Genomic DNA, 14396 nt, shown 5'->3' with positions numbered 1-14396 from the left:
ACAATAAACTTCTTGTACTGAAATAAGAATGAGAACTTTTGCCTTTGCAACAGTCTTAAAAAGTGATAGTGGGGGGTTCCACCATTTCGGGCCATTTTTTCTGGACGGATTCTGGCCGCAGTTTGGCTTAAGAATCTTGATCAAGTATCTGCAGCGATTCTTCGACGATTCTTAAAAAATGAGCTCCTGTAAATTTCTTGTCCAAAAATTTTAAAAATCTTTATGCAGATACTTCATCACGAATCTTGAGTCAGACTTGAACAAGGCTTGAATCAAATTGCAACTACCCAGAAAACACGTGCTTGAGCAAGATTTAGGTGTCATAATTAGTTTATCGATAAACATCTTCAGATTTTCTTACACAAATCTTGAACTATAATCTGGCCCAAGGTTCTTGTACAAGACTTGTTCAAAACATGTCAATTGAATTTGCTACAAGTATCTGGAGCAAACCCCATATGTAAAAAAAGACACTAACAACTATCGAAATCGAGAGCAAACTTGCTCAAGCCTTAAAAAAGATTGCTATATGAGTATGTACGCATATAAGGTTGATGGATTCACATGTTTTTTTATCGGAATACGATTGTGGTTACTTTAACTACTTTTGATGGTAAACCTAACTATCTCGATAGGAAACTGTATTTATGATCGTTCTATTGGTAGAATTATTGTCTTATGATTGTACTGACTATAATATTCAAACTGTTATATTTACATTTTTAACTTTTATAAAATTAATTATCATCAAAAATAGTAAAATTTACAAAACAACTATCGTTAGCGTTAATATAAAATTATCTCCGTGTAGTGATGCAAAAATCTTTCACTTCAGCCCAGACATTAATTAAACATCTTAGATATTTTTTGAATTAAAGATCAATTTTTTTCTTATAGCTGTTAAAATTATTTCGGAGTTTGAAATTTTTTCAACATGTGCCCCTTTATTTTCGTGTATAACATGTAACTATAACCTGTATTCCAGTTGGGCATATTTTTTTGCGTTGCTAAGTAACCAAATATCAATTCAAGTAGTCACTAGTAAAATAAAATAAGATTATAAGGTTTTTGGGTAACTAAAAACATTAAATAGTTTATCGAAATCGTATAGCATGCAGTTAAGCTGTAGTGTAAAGAAAAACAAACTTAGATGAGTATAAAAAGTAAGAAGATAAATAGATAAATATAGATATCAATTTACTTAAGCGCGTAAGCAACAAAAGATTTTTTTGGTCTCAAACGCTTAGTATAGATCATGACAAAGTTTCGAATAGATGAGCTCTTTAGAAAAGTAACAAAGAAGAACATATACGGAGTGTGAAAGTAGAGATGAGAAAGTAAAGATTAGGGCTACCTATAAGTGATACTTATTACATATTTTTCTTTAGGGGTTCCGTACTGATTCAATGATACTTTTATATGTACAGCACTCACAAAAGTATTTTACTCTATAGAAAAAGATAACATGAGCTTATATAATAAAATAAGATTCTATCATGTATTTTTTTATGAGTAGGATGTCTAAAGATTATTTATATTTATGAACTAAGTGTGAATTGAATACAATAATTTTTTTCGAAGTATCGTAGTCTAGGCATCTTTGTTACATCAAATATTTTGGAAATTAATTTTACACCGGCTATCTGAATTCTAATCACATATTACCATGGCATGGTATTTTGTGTAATTACAAATATACGTCATACATTTCGGTAAGATATTCAATTGTTTTGAACTAGCTGCGACTAGGACTAGACGAGTGGTAACATTATGGTAGTTTTCTTGAACTTAACTAAAGTTTTTGATTCAGTGAATCACTTGTTACTATTATGCAAGCTTTATCAATAGAGTTTCTCAATAGAGGTAATTCGCTGGATTCACTCGAACCTCTCGGAGCGAAAATACGCGATAAGAGATGCGCATCTCTTACCATGGTGAGAACTTTTCTTCATGACAGGAGTATTTCGTTGGAGTATCTCAAGGTAGCGTTCTGGATCCTCTGTGGCTCTGTGGTTCTCTTTATTTGTAAATGACCCTTTCTGCGTCACTGTATTCACTTGTTTTATACTAATGATGGAGCTATCTATTTTAAATACAGGATGAGCGACCTAGCTAACGCAACTAAACGACTAAACGAAGACGTTCACTAGATTCAGATTTCGACACTACCCCGAATCTTACGCCGGGTGGTGAGAAGATTAAGTTTGTGAGTAGCTTAACGAATCATGGAGTTATGCGGGGTCCTGTTTTGGTTACTAGCCTAGTGTTGCCTATCTTTGATTACTGCGTGGAAGTGCTCACAGGCTTAAATTTGGGTCTTGAGAAGAAACTAGCCGTTGCATTAAGTAACTTCGCCAGATTTGTCTTGAGAAAGCGTCTTGGCTCGCACATCAATGAGCCACGTGTAGAACTAGGATGGCTGTCGCCGCTTAATCGAAGGCTGTACCTGGTGGCTTGTGTTTTATACACGGAAAAAAGTAAACTGTAATATTCACTCGGATTCCGGTTAATTTTTATAGTTTCAAACAGTAAAGCGGACATCGAGGTGGCAAAAATATAAATATTACAGAACTTAATGTAGAAAGTATAAAAGCCACAATTTATAATTTAATATCCAAAATAAGTGATTAGTAACTGTCACTATTGTAAATAACGACTCTTTCATCTTAGAAAATTACAGTTTCAAACAGTAAAAATTGCCATTTCAATATATAGTCGATATTATGAGGAGAAGGGGAACTCAGATGAAAGAGAAGGGGGTCTCACTCTGGGAGAATTGAACATTTCAAACAGTAAAAATTATACTTTTAAAATATACATTTTACCGGTCCAAGCAAGTCAATAATTATCCCGACTAGAAACTACTTTGGGATTACCCAGCGTATACATCTGGACCTGATTGGGTCCCGAAGAGCCACGCCCAATTGGGAAATCCCTATAAGGGCCTAATTCGCCCCCAATTGGGCAATTCCAACGTAAAAATAAAAATTTTTATTCAGTTTTTCCCAATAGGGCCCTGTGTGGGACCTAAATGGGAAATCCCAACGTAAAATTAAAAATTTTTATTCAGTTTTTCCCAATAGGGTCCTGTGTGGGACCTAAGAGGGATAACCCAACGGAAAAAAAAATAAAATTTCTAAATTTTCCCCAGTGGGAACTGTGTGGGATCTAAGAGGGATAACCCAACGAAAAATAAAAATAAAATTGCTAAGTTTTCCTAAGTGGGATCGGTGTGGGACCGAAGAGGATTTTCCCAACGTAATGTAAATAAGGCATCGATGAGTTTTCCTAACTGGGCTCGTAGTAGGATCCAATTGGAATAACCCAACCTGAGAGTAGATACATGAATAAATAATCTTTAAATTTAGACAATCGTTTATTTATATAAAAAATCAATCACCCAAAGATCTGGTGAGCTTATATTCTTAGCATATATTCATTGTAAATTAATTAGAAATAAAAATAAAAATTAGCCGTTAAGTATAGAAAATAATTAGGAAAAAAATTCATCCAACATTGTTAAATAAAAACTACAAAATTTAGATTTATCAAATTTTACATAACTTTATATTTAAAAAAATTTAATTTTACGAGATTAAAAATACATTCTAAAAAATCGGGATGAATTCGGAGTAAATCTTAATCCAAATTAAAATTTAATCCCATTACTCGGAGTTTTGGAGTAAAGTAATTATAATTAAACGATTCGCGTATAGAGTGAATCCGAAGTTTTTTTAGCGGACTTATTCCAGATTAATTTGGGATCAATTCGAGATTAAATTCAAATACTCCACAGAAAAAAAGATTCACTTAAGCCAAGAAAATATTTTTCTTCCTAATTATTTTCTTCTGCGTGGAGACTCTCAGTCCAGTTTCGGATCAAAGTAAGCTGTTGTACAGATACTATGATTCAGAAGCACGAAACAAATAACAAATAAGTGTCAGGTGTTAGAGTAAAAGACATTTTAAAGAGAATAGAGTAAAATATAAAACTATAGAAAATTAAGTAAAATAATCTATAGAATAAATAAAATTTTTATTTGATTCAAAAGCCTGAAATAAGATGGAGGAGAAAATTAAAGATAACCTCAAAGAGATTTATGACGAGGAACAAGAGACAGATGAAATACAGGCCATTTGCTACTTTTACAAGATGAGTAAATTATGTCAACCCGGGAAAAAATGATCAGATCTGATCAGATATGAACAGGCATGAGTCTTCAGGTCTGATCAGATATGAAAAATGACGGGTGGTCATCCACGAGGATGGAGTTGAGAACAAGACAGAGGATGAGGAGAAGCCTACTGTGGGAGCCAAGCCCAAAATCATCGGAAACGTTGCAGTGGAACCGTTGATAAAAGAGGGCTTTGCAAATCACCTTGCAATGGTGAACAAGCAAACTAATGCCATGTTGGCATGTGCTACAGCAATGGAGAGAACCACCGACAAGCTGAACGACCTGATGAAGGAGAGTATGAAGATGGTACAAATGCTGTGCAACTTCACGGATAAAGAGTTAGAGACAAAGAGAGATCGAGCTAAAAAATCTGAGGTAACACCAATTTCTGTTCATTCTAGCCAAAAGAGACCACTTGAAAATGCGGAAATGGAAAATGAAAATGGTAAAAAGGCGAAATTTGATGAAGGTCAAGAAAGTAGAGTTAATAAAGAGTTAGAGTCAATGAGAAAAAGCATAGAGGAGAAAGAGTTAAGCGCGAAAATTAATATTAAGAAAGATTATAAATTGACGCAAAAAGTCAATTTTGATATCTGGTACGATTATTTAAAATCCGAGTTAATGAGTCACGATTTATTAGAAGTATTAGAGTCAAACGCGTCGAGTAACAAAAATTTATCAGAAATAGTAATAGAAAAGAGAAAAATCCTTGTTAGAGACATAATAATAAACCACATTGACGAGTACTACCACAAGAGAATTTTGAATATCACCGAGCCCAAAGAAATTTTGAAAAAATTGATTGGGCAAAGACGAGATGAATCTAATGTCACAGCGACGTCAGTTCGTAAAAAATTGTACGCGTTAAAAATGAACAAAAATGAGTTTTGTGAGAGATTTGACGCGATAATTAGAGAGTACGAGACTTTTACCAAGCAGTGACTCCAGTAATCCCACAATTAAGAGATGCGGATTTGATTAAGAGAACAAATTCAAAAGAAATGACATTAGAAGAAATTAAATCGTTTATTTCACAGCTGGAAGCCGAGAGGAAGAACGAGCAAGATGACCCAAACATCAAAGCAAACAGAGTCAACTCAGGGAGCCGAGGCAGAGAATACAGGTGTCATAGATGTTCGGGACTTGGACACTGGGAACAACAGTGCCCTTGGAAAGAAAAGGGCATGTGGGATTGCTACAAGTGCAAGAAAATGACGGACCACAAAGCCAGTGACCACGAGAAGTATCCTGATCGTTTCAGGAAATGCGAAAGTAATACTTTTAGAGGTAAAGATTTTAAAAAGCATGATAAAACTGAATATAATAAAAATCAGTATAGAGGTAGAGGGCTAGAGAAAAATGAACAGAAAGGGGTTAAGAGTAATAAAAATAATAAGAGTACCAAAAACACTAAGAGTAATTACAATAATTATAAGAGCGCTAACAACAATAGAGATCAACACGGAAAGGAAAGCCTTAGGAGAATAAAAGGGGATGAGGAAGATGATGGAGATAAGAGTCAAAACGAGAAATATATTACTTTCATAGCCGACTTGGGGCTACAGATCACGTCATAAACGACAGCCTATTTTTGAGTAACTTTAAAAAATGTAAAGATAAAGTAATTAAGAGTGCGAACAAAAATGACTCTGCCAACATTGTAATAGATGGAAAAGGCGATCTGTTGCTCTATAGAGACGGCGATGAGAATAATATATTTAAATTAACAAATGTAATAAGCACAAAAGACGTATCTGAGAATTTACTGTCACTAAGAAAATTAGCTGACGCAGGATTCAGTATATACTTAAATGATAAAAATTTAGAGGTAATAGAGAAAAACACTAATAAAATAGTGTTAGAGGGAGAATATGAAAAACCAAACTGGGTTTTGAATTTTAGAGTTAAAAATTATTTAAATAAAGAGTCAGACGAAGATATAGAGTATGATGTTTACTGCTGCAGAGCTATAATGATGAAAGATGACGAGATTAAAGAGCAATCGCAAAGAATCATTCAAGACAAAAAATTATTAGAGTGGGAGGGAGTAGAGAATGAAAGGAAACTGAAAGATTCTGCGATTGGGAGGGAGAAAGAGAGCATCACGTCATCATTTAGAGAAGAAGATTTAAAAAATTCAGAGTCAAAGGAGCCAGACACAGAGAGTAAAACAGAAAACATAGAGAACTGGGACTCCAGCTTAGTAACAAGAGAAACAGTCAAGGTTGACAACATCGATTCCATACAAAATATAGAAGAAATGATTTCAACAAATATATTAGAGAAAGATAAACGTGAATCTGAGAGGATCAACGAGGCCATGTTATGGCACGTCAGACTGGGACATGCGTCAATAAATTACTTAAAAAAGCTTCAGAGTATTAATAAAAAATTGGAGAAAGTAAAATTTGATCAAACAATCAAAGATTGTGAAATATGCACCATGGCAAAAATGCAAAAATTGCCATTTAAAGAGACAAGAGCTAGAACAGAGAAACAACTTCAGAGAATCCACACGGATACAATGGGACCAATAAAACCATCGTCGTACCCTGGACAAAAGAGATTCATCATTGTATACATAGATGACTTTTCGAGACTTGCAAGAGCATACTCTGTAAAATCAAAAGAGGAATCCGGCGACACATTAGAGAAGTTCCTGGTATCAACTCAGAACTTATTAGGTAAAGATGAAAAAGCGTGTTATCTACGATCAGACTAGGGCACGGAATTCACTGGAGGTAAATTCTTAGAGGTACTGAAGAGAGAGAAGATATCCCGAGTCGAAATTTTTTTTCGCTTAAAACCCATTTTAACCTGGGATAGTCTAATTCAGGGTGAAACAGAATGAAATAGGTTTTAAGAAATAAGGAACTGCATTGATACTAAACCCCGTTTCACTCTGATAACGTCTACTTAAGTCCGTTTTCAGACGAGTTAGGTTGAAGAAGGTTCTTAATAAAACTCTGTTTCACTCTTTTAGCGCCTAGCTGGGATTGCACGATGTATACGATTTTTTGTTTCTCAGACGAAAAAGTGTCAGGCAGGGTTTTATTAAAACCTATTTCAACCTAGTTCAACCTTAATAGCCTAAACTGGTTATATTCATAGTAAAAAAAAAGAAAAAATTATCATTTAACTGTTGGTTACTTCATGTTATTATTTGCATGACTGTTAAGGTAATGATAACTATTAGTAATGTTAATTTATAATTATACAAGAATAATGATATCGAAATGAAGACAGAAGAAACGACGAAGAAAACACAAATTTCCGTTGAAAAAAACTCAGCTTTACTGGGATTCGAAATCGAGACCTCACGATTACGAAGCAAGACTGGATCCCCTCTGCTACTCGAAGACTAGTCATACAGTAGAAATATTTGTTTCCATTTAAGCTACAACTGACAAAATTAAAATTAACTCATGTGATTAAATATTATTATTATTTCTTATGTCATGGTAAATATTACTGTGATTATTATTATTAATTTTACAACGTTGCTTACAAAGTGATTAAAAAATTTCATCGCGGAAATTGCCTAAATTTTTAACTTCCCGCTAAGAAAATTGAAAATTTTCAAAAGTTGGGAAGTTATTGGTTTTACCCCGTTTTTCGAAAATCAAGTTTTCAACGGATGTTGACGTTTTGAGGTCCTAGGAAGCTTCCCCGATTGTTTCCGATTGAACCGGTAGATCTTGAGAAATTTAAAAAAAACTACAAAATAAATTTTTTCAAATGTGTTTTTTTTTTAATAACTTTGAAACGGCTTCACCGATCGATTTCAAAAACTATTCAGCTCTTAACATTAAAAAACCACGTCGATCGCCGCCAACCCGGTCAAAATCGGTTAATTCGTTCGTGAGTTATCGTTGTCGAAAGAAAACCGAAAAAACTGTTTTTTCGGAATTATTTCAAAATTTTTCGTTTAATCAATTTAAACTTAAAGATTCTTTATGGGGCTTCAAAAGCTGCGATACAAAAATTATATTTTTGAGCTCTTCGAGTTCAAAATGTGAAAAACTGTGCTATTTGTTCATTCTTTAAATATTTAATTTGGCAAACTATTCTTTTTAGCAATTAGGTCAAATTTTTAAGTAGAAAAACTTGATGTTTCGTATATTTTTAAATTATTCTTGCACAAACCATAATTTTTTATTTAAAGCACGAAAAGTATATACACATGAATAGTTAAATAGTTAAAATATCTGAAAATTATTTCGAAAAAATTCTGGAAGAAATTATTTTTGAAATTTTTATAAGGTATAATTTTGTAACATATCATTCGATTTTGATTTTTAAAACGGTATTCAAAGTAGTTTTTAGAGTAGTAATGAAAAAAAATTTTGTATATACGGGTTTATGTTGAAAAGTTAAAGAAGCCCGGTAATTATTTTCGAAAAATATCAAAAAAAAATTTTTGTAAATTTTCAACCAGCTGTAACTTTCGGACGCGTCGATCGATTTTAATTTTCCAAATGGTTTTCAACACAGTTTTTAAAGCGAAAAAAGTGGATGTCCGGGCAAATATCGTTTGGTTAAGAAATTTAAATGTTATGTCGAAAAAATACTGAGAAAAAAAATTTTGTGAATTTTTAAACAAATATAATTTTTGAACGCGTCGTTCGATTTTAATTTTTAAAAAAGCATTTGACGCAGTTTATTAAGCATAAAAAATTTATAAATGGTTTTGTTGTGATTTTTTCGCACGTTTTACTGTAATACATTTTCAAAATAATGATAATAATTTTTATTACTCTTATTTATTTTGAAAAATGTATAAAGTTTTAATCTTTGTTTCATCCTAGGAAGCCTACGCGATAAAATTCTCATTAAACCCCAGCTCACTCTTCTACGACCTGAATTTAGATGAATAAGGTTTAAACAAAGTTTTAAAATTTGAACTAAACCCCAACTCAATACTCCTCACCCTGATGCAAGACGAGTTAGGTTGAAACAGAATCTTAAAATTTAAACTAAACCCCGACTCACTATTCCTCACCCTGATATAAGACGAGTTAGGTTGAAAAAGGTTCTTAAATTAGAGCGGCATATGTCTACATCAAAGGAATCAGGCTCTACTAGGTTGAACTGGGGTTTTAAAATTTCGACTCGGGTAGAGGCGGAGTTCGCATCTCCATACACACCTGAACATAACGGCGTGTCTGAGAGATTCAATGCGACAATCCAGAGAAAAGTAAGAGCATATATGCTTGACTCAGACCTACCATCGACTATGTGGGAGTTAGCAGTGGATGCAGCAGTGTATGCATACAACAGGACTCCACACAAGTCAATTGAGTATCAGACTCCTCTGGTAAAGTTTGCACCAAATGCAAGCTGTCACTTTGAACAGATAAAAAGATTTGGTTGCATCGGATATATAAAAATCCCGAAGCCAGAATCCAAATTCACTGAACGAGCACTTAAAGCGGTCCTGGTTGGATACAAACCAGTTGGATACTTACTATGGCATCCAAACACGAGAAAATTTCTAGAGTTGAGGCATGTAAAATTTAATGAGAAAATCGTATACAAAGATGTATACAAAAATCAGCATTTAGAAGAAACTAGATAAAATCCAAAAGAAGAGAATTTAATTGAATGGAATTCGCAGAGTGAATTAGAGAAAGAGATTAATATTGAAAAAGAGATTGCGAAGTCTGAACCAAAGAAAAGAGGTAGACCGAGCAAGAAAGTCAAAACACTAGAGAAAATAGAGAATAAAAAGAGTTAAATTGAAACAAATAAACCATGCACCAGAAGTCAGAGCAAGAGAAAATTAAAATTAGATGATACGAGTAAAGTAAATTATATTTACAAGCCAGTAGATGATATAAGCTTCACGAAAGACAAAGACACTCCAAAAGATTTAACAAACGAGAAAATTAGAGATGAAAATGAAGAGATACACTGCCTTATGGCATCACTAAATGAGGATCCAGCAAGTTATGCTGAAGCAATGAGAACACGAGAAAGAGTATCATGGACAGGAGCCATTAGAGACGAGATTGAATCAATGAACAAGAATGAAGTTTGGAGATTAGTGAGTAGAGCAGAAATTCAACAACAAGGGAAAAGAGCGAATATCATAGATTCGAAATGAGTATTCAAAAGAAAACTGGAATCTGATGGAAACACGAGATACAAGGCACGGCTAGTGATTAGAGGATTTAAAGATAAAAATAAATACGATCTCAAAGAGACATATGCGCCTGTATCAAGGCTACCATTAATTAGAGCAGTACTGGCAATTATTAATAAGTTCGACTTATTTTCGTGTCAGTTAGATGTAAAGACAGCGTTCTTGAACGGAATACTGGAAGAGGAAATATATACAGGTTCCAGAGGGTCTGGAGGTCGACGAACATACGAGAAAGACTATGGTATGTAAGTTAGAGAAGTCACTATATGGTTTGAAGATAAGTCCAAAGAAGTGGAACAAGAGATTCACCGAAAAGATCAAGGAACTTGGGTTCGAGAACGACTTGCATGAGCCATGTCTTTACACATGGAGGAAAGATGGCGTAATGGCACTAATAGTGCTATATGTGGATGATATATTGGCAGCCAGCAACAGCGAGAAAAAATTAGAGGAAATTGAGAGTCATCTTAACAGTGCATTTGATATGAAAGATCTAGGAGAGCCAAAGAGTTTTCTGGGGATGCAAATTCACAGAGATAGAAAAGAGGGATGTATGACGATTAAACAAGAGAGATATATTGAAAGTATTTTAGAGAAATTCAATATGAAAGATTCCAAGCCACAAAGTACACCAATGGTCACGAGACAAGTAGAGAATCAAAGCAAGAGAAGAAAATTAGAGGAAACAAAAACAGAGAGTTCATTTAAGAATGGATAAATTAAAAGAGTACCGTTTAGAGAAGCCATCGGAAGCCTGATGTACCTAGCCAATGCAATCAGGCCAGATATCTCATTCGCAGTGAACTACCTAGCCAGAAAGCAGATAGAGCCAACAGAGAGTGATCGGTTAGACGTAAAGAGAATATTGAGATACTTAAGAGGGACTTCAGAATTGGGTTTGAAATTCACGGGCAAAACAGAAACGTTGGAGGCGTTCACTGATGCGAGTTTTCGAGACAACGAGGGGTCAATATCAACAGGAGGCTACGTAATTAGAGTATTTGGAGATATAATCGCCTGGAGAAGTCATAAACAGAGCTATGTGACACTATCCACATGCCAAGCTGAATACTTGGCAATGAGCGATGCCTGTCAAAAAATTATATCCTTAGACAAGGCCACGAGATTCATAATTGGCAAGACACTGTTCCCAGCAACAGTTTGGTGCGACAACCGTTCTGCAGGAGACTGCACTAAAAAGGACGGAAGTCACAAGTTAAAAATGTTTGACGACAATTTAGAGGAAATTAATAAGAGTTTGTTAGAGCGAAAAAAGAGTGAAAGCCGAAAACACATGGCAAACACTTATGGAGACTTTATCAAGGAGTGTGTCGAGCAAAATAGAGTAAGAGTATACTGGGTAGCCATTAAAGAGAACATAGCGGACATTATGACGAAACCATTAGCCTTAGAGAGTCATAGATACCTTAGAAATAAACTAATAAGCTAAATTAACATAATTTATTTGTCATTTTGTTACAGGCAAACCATAAGAGATTTAGAGGATCTGACAAAGGGAGGGAGTGCGAGAGAGGCTTTGTCAGAACGTGGAGCGGGGAGAGATGGAGGGGAGTTGCGAGCGCTCTCGGGGCCTCGAGTACTCACTTGAGCTTGGACGCTTGCCCTTTAGGTATTGCTTTACTTTTGTATAAGAGAGTTACAGAGTATATTAAGAGTTGCTTTATTTAATTATCCAGTATTATTGTTATTAATAATAACCCTTCACCTGACCTAATATCCTAACAAAAACGTCATAAGTGCAATTTCAAGCGTTTAGGTATAGAATTGGCGGGAAGTTGCAGGCATGGCCTTCAGGGTCAACCGTTTTCATAATTTTTTTTAAACAGTTGACTTCCGATTTCTGTATTCTTCTCTTTTTTATCATCTTAATTATTTCTTATTCCGTAGCATTTTTATGCTTTGATCTTTCTTCTGACATACTTCGATGTTTGTAATAAATAAATTTGTTAGCTTTTGAGTAAAAATAAAATAAATTAGATTAGATCAAATTCATTATTGCTTAGAAGTATGAATTCCTATATAGCATAGAGATAATTACAATTTATTCGTGGATTAAAAGTTTTAAAATTACAGTTTATGACTATTCAAATAAAATAAACCTTCTTATTAGACAAGTGTTGCGAAAAAAAATGGTACGTCGATCTAATAAATTTACATTTAAGATTAAAAAGTGGGTGGTTACGGCTGATCCAAAATTTGCAGCAGTATAATGGTCATGAGGGGCTTTGAGTATTGAGCATCTCAGAAAAAGGTGTTCAATGGTGTCTTTTTCGTCACAATTACAAATTGGACATTTTTTGGAGCAGTCGAACAAATATTTGCAGTTGTTAACAAAAAAATAAATAACAACTATCACACTTAGAGAACAATTTATTTAAATCAAATGAGACTCGTTTAGTATAGAGATATCTTTTACTTAAATACCACCATTTAATTAATTTATTTATTTTTAAATCAACCCAACAGCCCATAGGCCAATAACAGGGTCGCTACAATGTTGTAAAACATAGCTTCATGACATGCGGTGTACAGATATATACATTTTTACAATTTAAAAAAAAAATATCTAATCTTACAAATATAATGGTATAATGACAAAATATAATAATATAAAAATACAGATATAGTAATATAATTATACAATAGAATTTTTAGCTTACAAAAAGAAAAAAATAAAAGAACAGAAATTGCTGGTTACAATATTACGAAGATTTATCTCTCAGATATTGCGATAGAAATTAGAGTGCTGTAAGATAATTATTTGTGAGCTAACAAGTATGTCCAAGGAACAATTATGTTCGACGAAATTATTATAAACTAGCAGTTCACTCCGGCTTTGCACGGGTATTTAACAAAAATTTGAAAATATAACATATCATATGTCACCCGGGGATAGTGTAGCTTCCCAACAGTGAAAGAATTTTTCAAATCGGTTCAGTAGTTTCGGAGCCTATTCAATGCAAACAAACAAACAAACAAACAATCAAATCTTTCCTCTTTATAATATTAGTATAGATAATTAAAAGTCTACAGAAGAGATGTCGATTTAAGAAAGTTATAGCGCTACCAGAGAAAGATAGAAATAACATTAGATAGATTAATACTGATAGTATTTAGAGTTTTCTGCAAGCGAATAACACACCACCTCCCGACCTCCTGAATGTCTCACGCCTATCGTAATAGAGTTTATTACTGAGGCTCGCTCGGTGTCGACGCTGTTGTTATTCGATAAGACTTGATGATCGTAGGTGCTCCCGCTCGATGAACTATCCTTAGATTGTTCTCTCCAGCAGATCTCCGTTCCTGAAGCTCTTGATGTATTTTCTTCAACTCTGCTCTCTGCATTTCTGTACGATCGCGAACTATTGAGATATTGCTGATCGTTTGTTGTGCGTTATTTACACGTTTCTCACGCATCAGTCCCGCGATGATTTGATCAACAGAATGATTATCCGAAAATGAAGCCTTTATTGGACGAGGTTGTAGGGACAGTGATGTGTATTTACCAATACGTGTGCAGCTAGTTACCAGAATATTATCAGCCAGAGAATTACAAATATTTTGTACTGTGGTTAAGTCAAAATTTCTACGATCTGCCGGAATAATACACATTTAATTAATACTTATTTAACACAAATAAATGAATTTATTTGAGACAAAGATATCGTTTATTCTGTGTATTTATTTGAATTAAATAGTGATTTTTTTGTAGTTAACAAATATTTCTTTCATGTTGCTTGGAGAGTTTCCATGCCAATTGCCTGAAGGATGCTCTATCTGTTTTGCACCCAAAACTTAGCCAAAGGATAATTTCCTGATCCAGATTCGTTAAGTAGTCCTTGGAGATTTTCAAAAGGGTGAGGTCATGAACTTTGCGTTCCGATGCCAAAATAGAAAAGAATTGCGGCTGTTCTTCTTGAAGTTTCAAAAAGAGATAGCTTTGGTGCCTCAGCTTCGAGCCAGTTGAATAGAATTTGGGTATCCCATATTGCAGCACGCTTCTCCTTAGGTTTACAATTAGAGATTGCCTCTAACACCTGCTTGACCAAGAA

General features: G+C 34.1%; 1 protein-coding gene across 1 annotated transcript; it reads left to right on the top strand.

Moving 5' to 3' along the window:
• Positions 1 to 4300: 4300 nt before the first annotated feature.
• LOC123263420 lies at positions 4301 to 12014 on the top strand. Its single transcript, XM_044726176.1, has 3 exons — positions 4301 to 4553; positions 5216 to 5450; positions 11806 to 12014. Exons 1-3 carry the CDS (start codon positions 4386 to 4388, stop codon positions 11814 to 11816), a joined length of 414 nt encoding a protein of 137 aa, XP_044582111.1. The 5' UTR covers positions 4301 to 4385; the 3' UTR covers positions 11817 to 12014.
• Positions 12015 to 14396: the final 2382 nt, after the last annotated feature.

This window comes from Cotesia glomerata, linkage group LG4, assembly GCF_020080835.1.
Source record: "Cotesia glomerata isolate CgM1 linkage group LG4, MPM_Cglom_v2.3, whole genome shotgun sequence".
Lineage (NCBI taxonomy): Eukaryota > Metazoa > Arthropoda > Insecta > Hymenoptera > Braconidae > Cotesia > Cotesia glomerata.
This window is presented reverse-complemented; position numbering and strand designations above follow the sequence as displayed.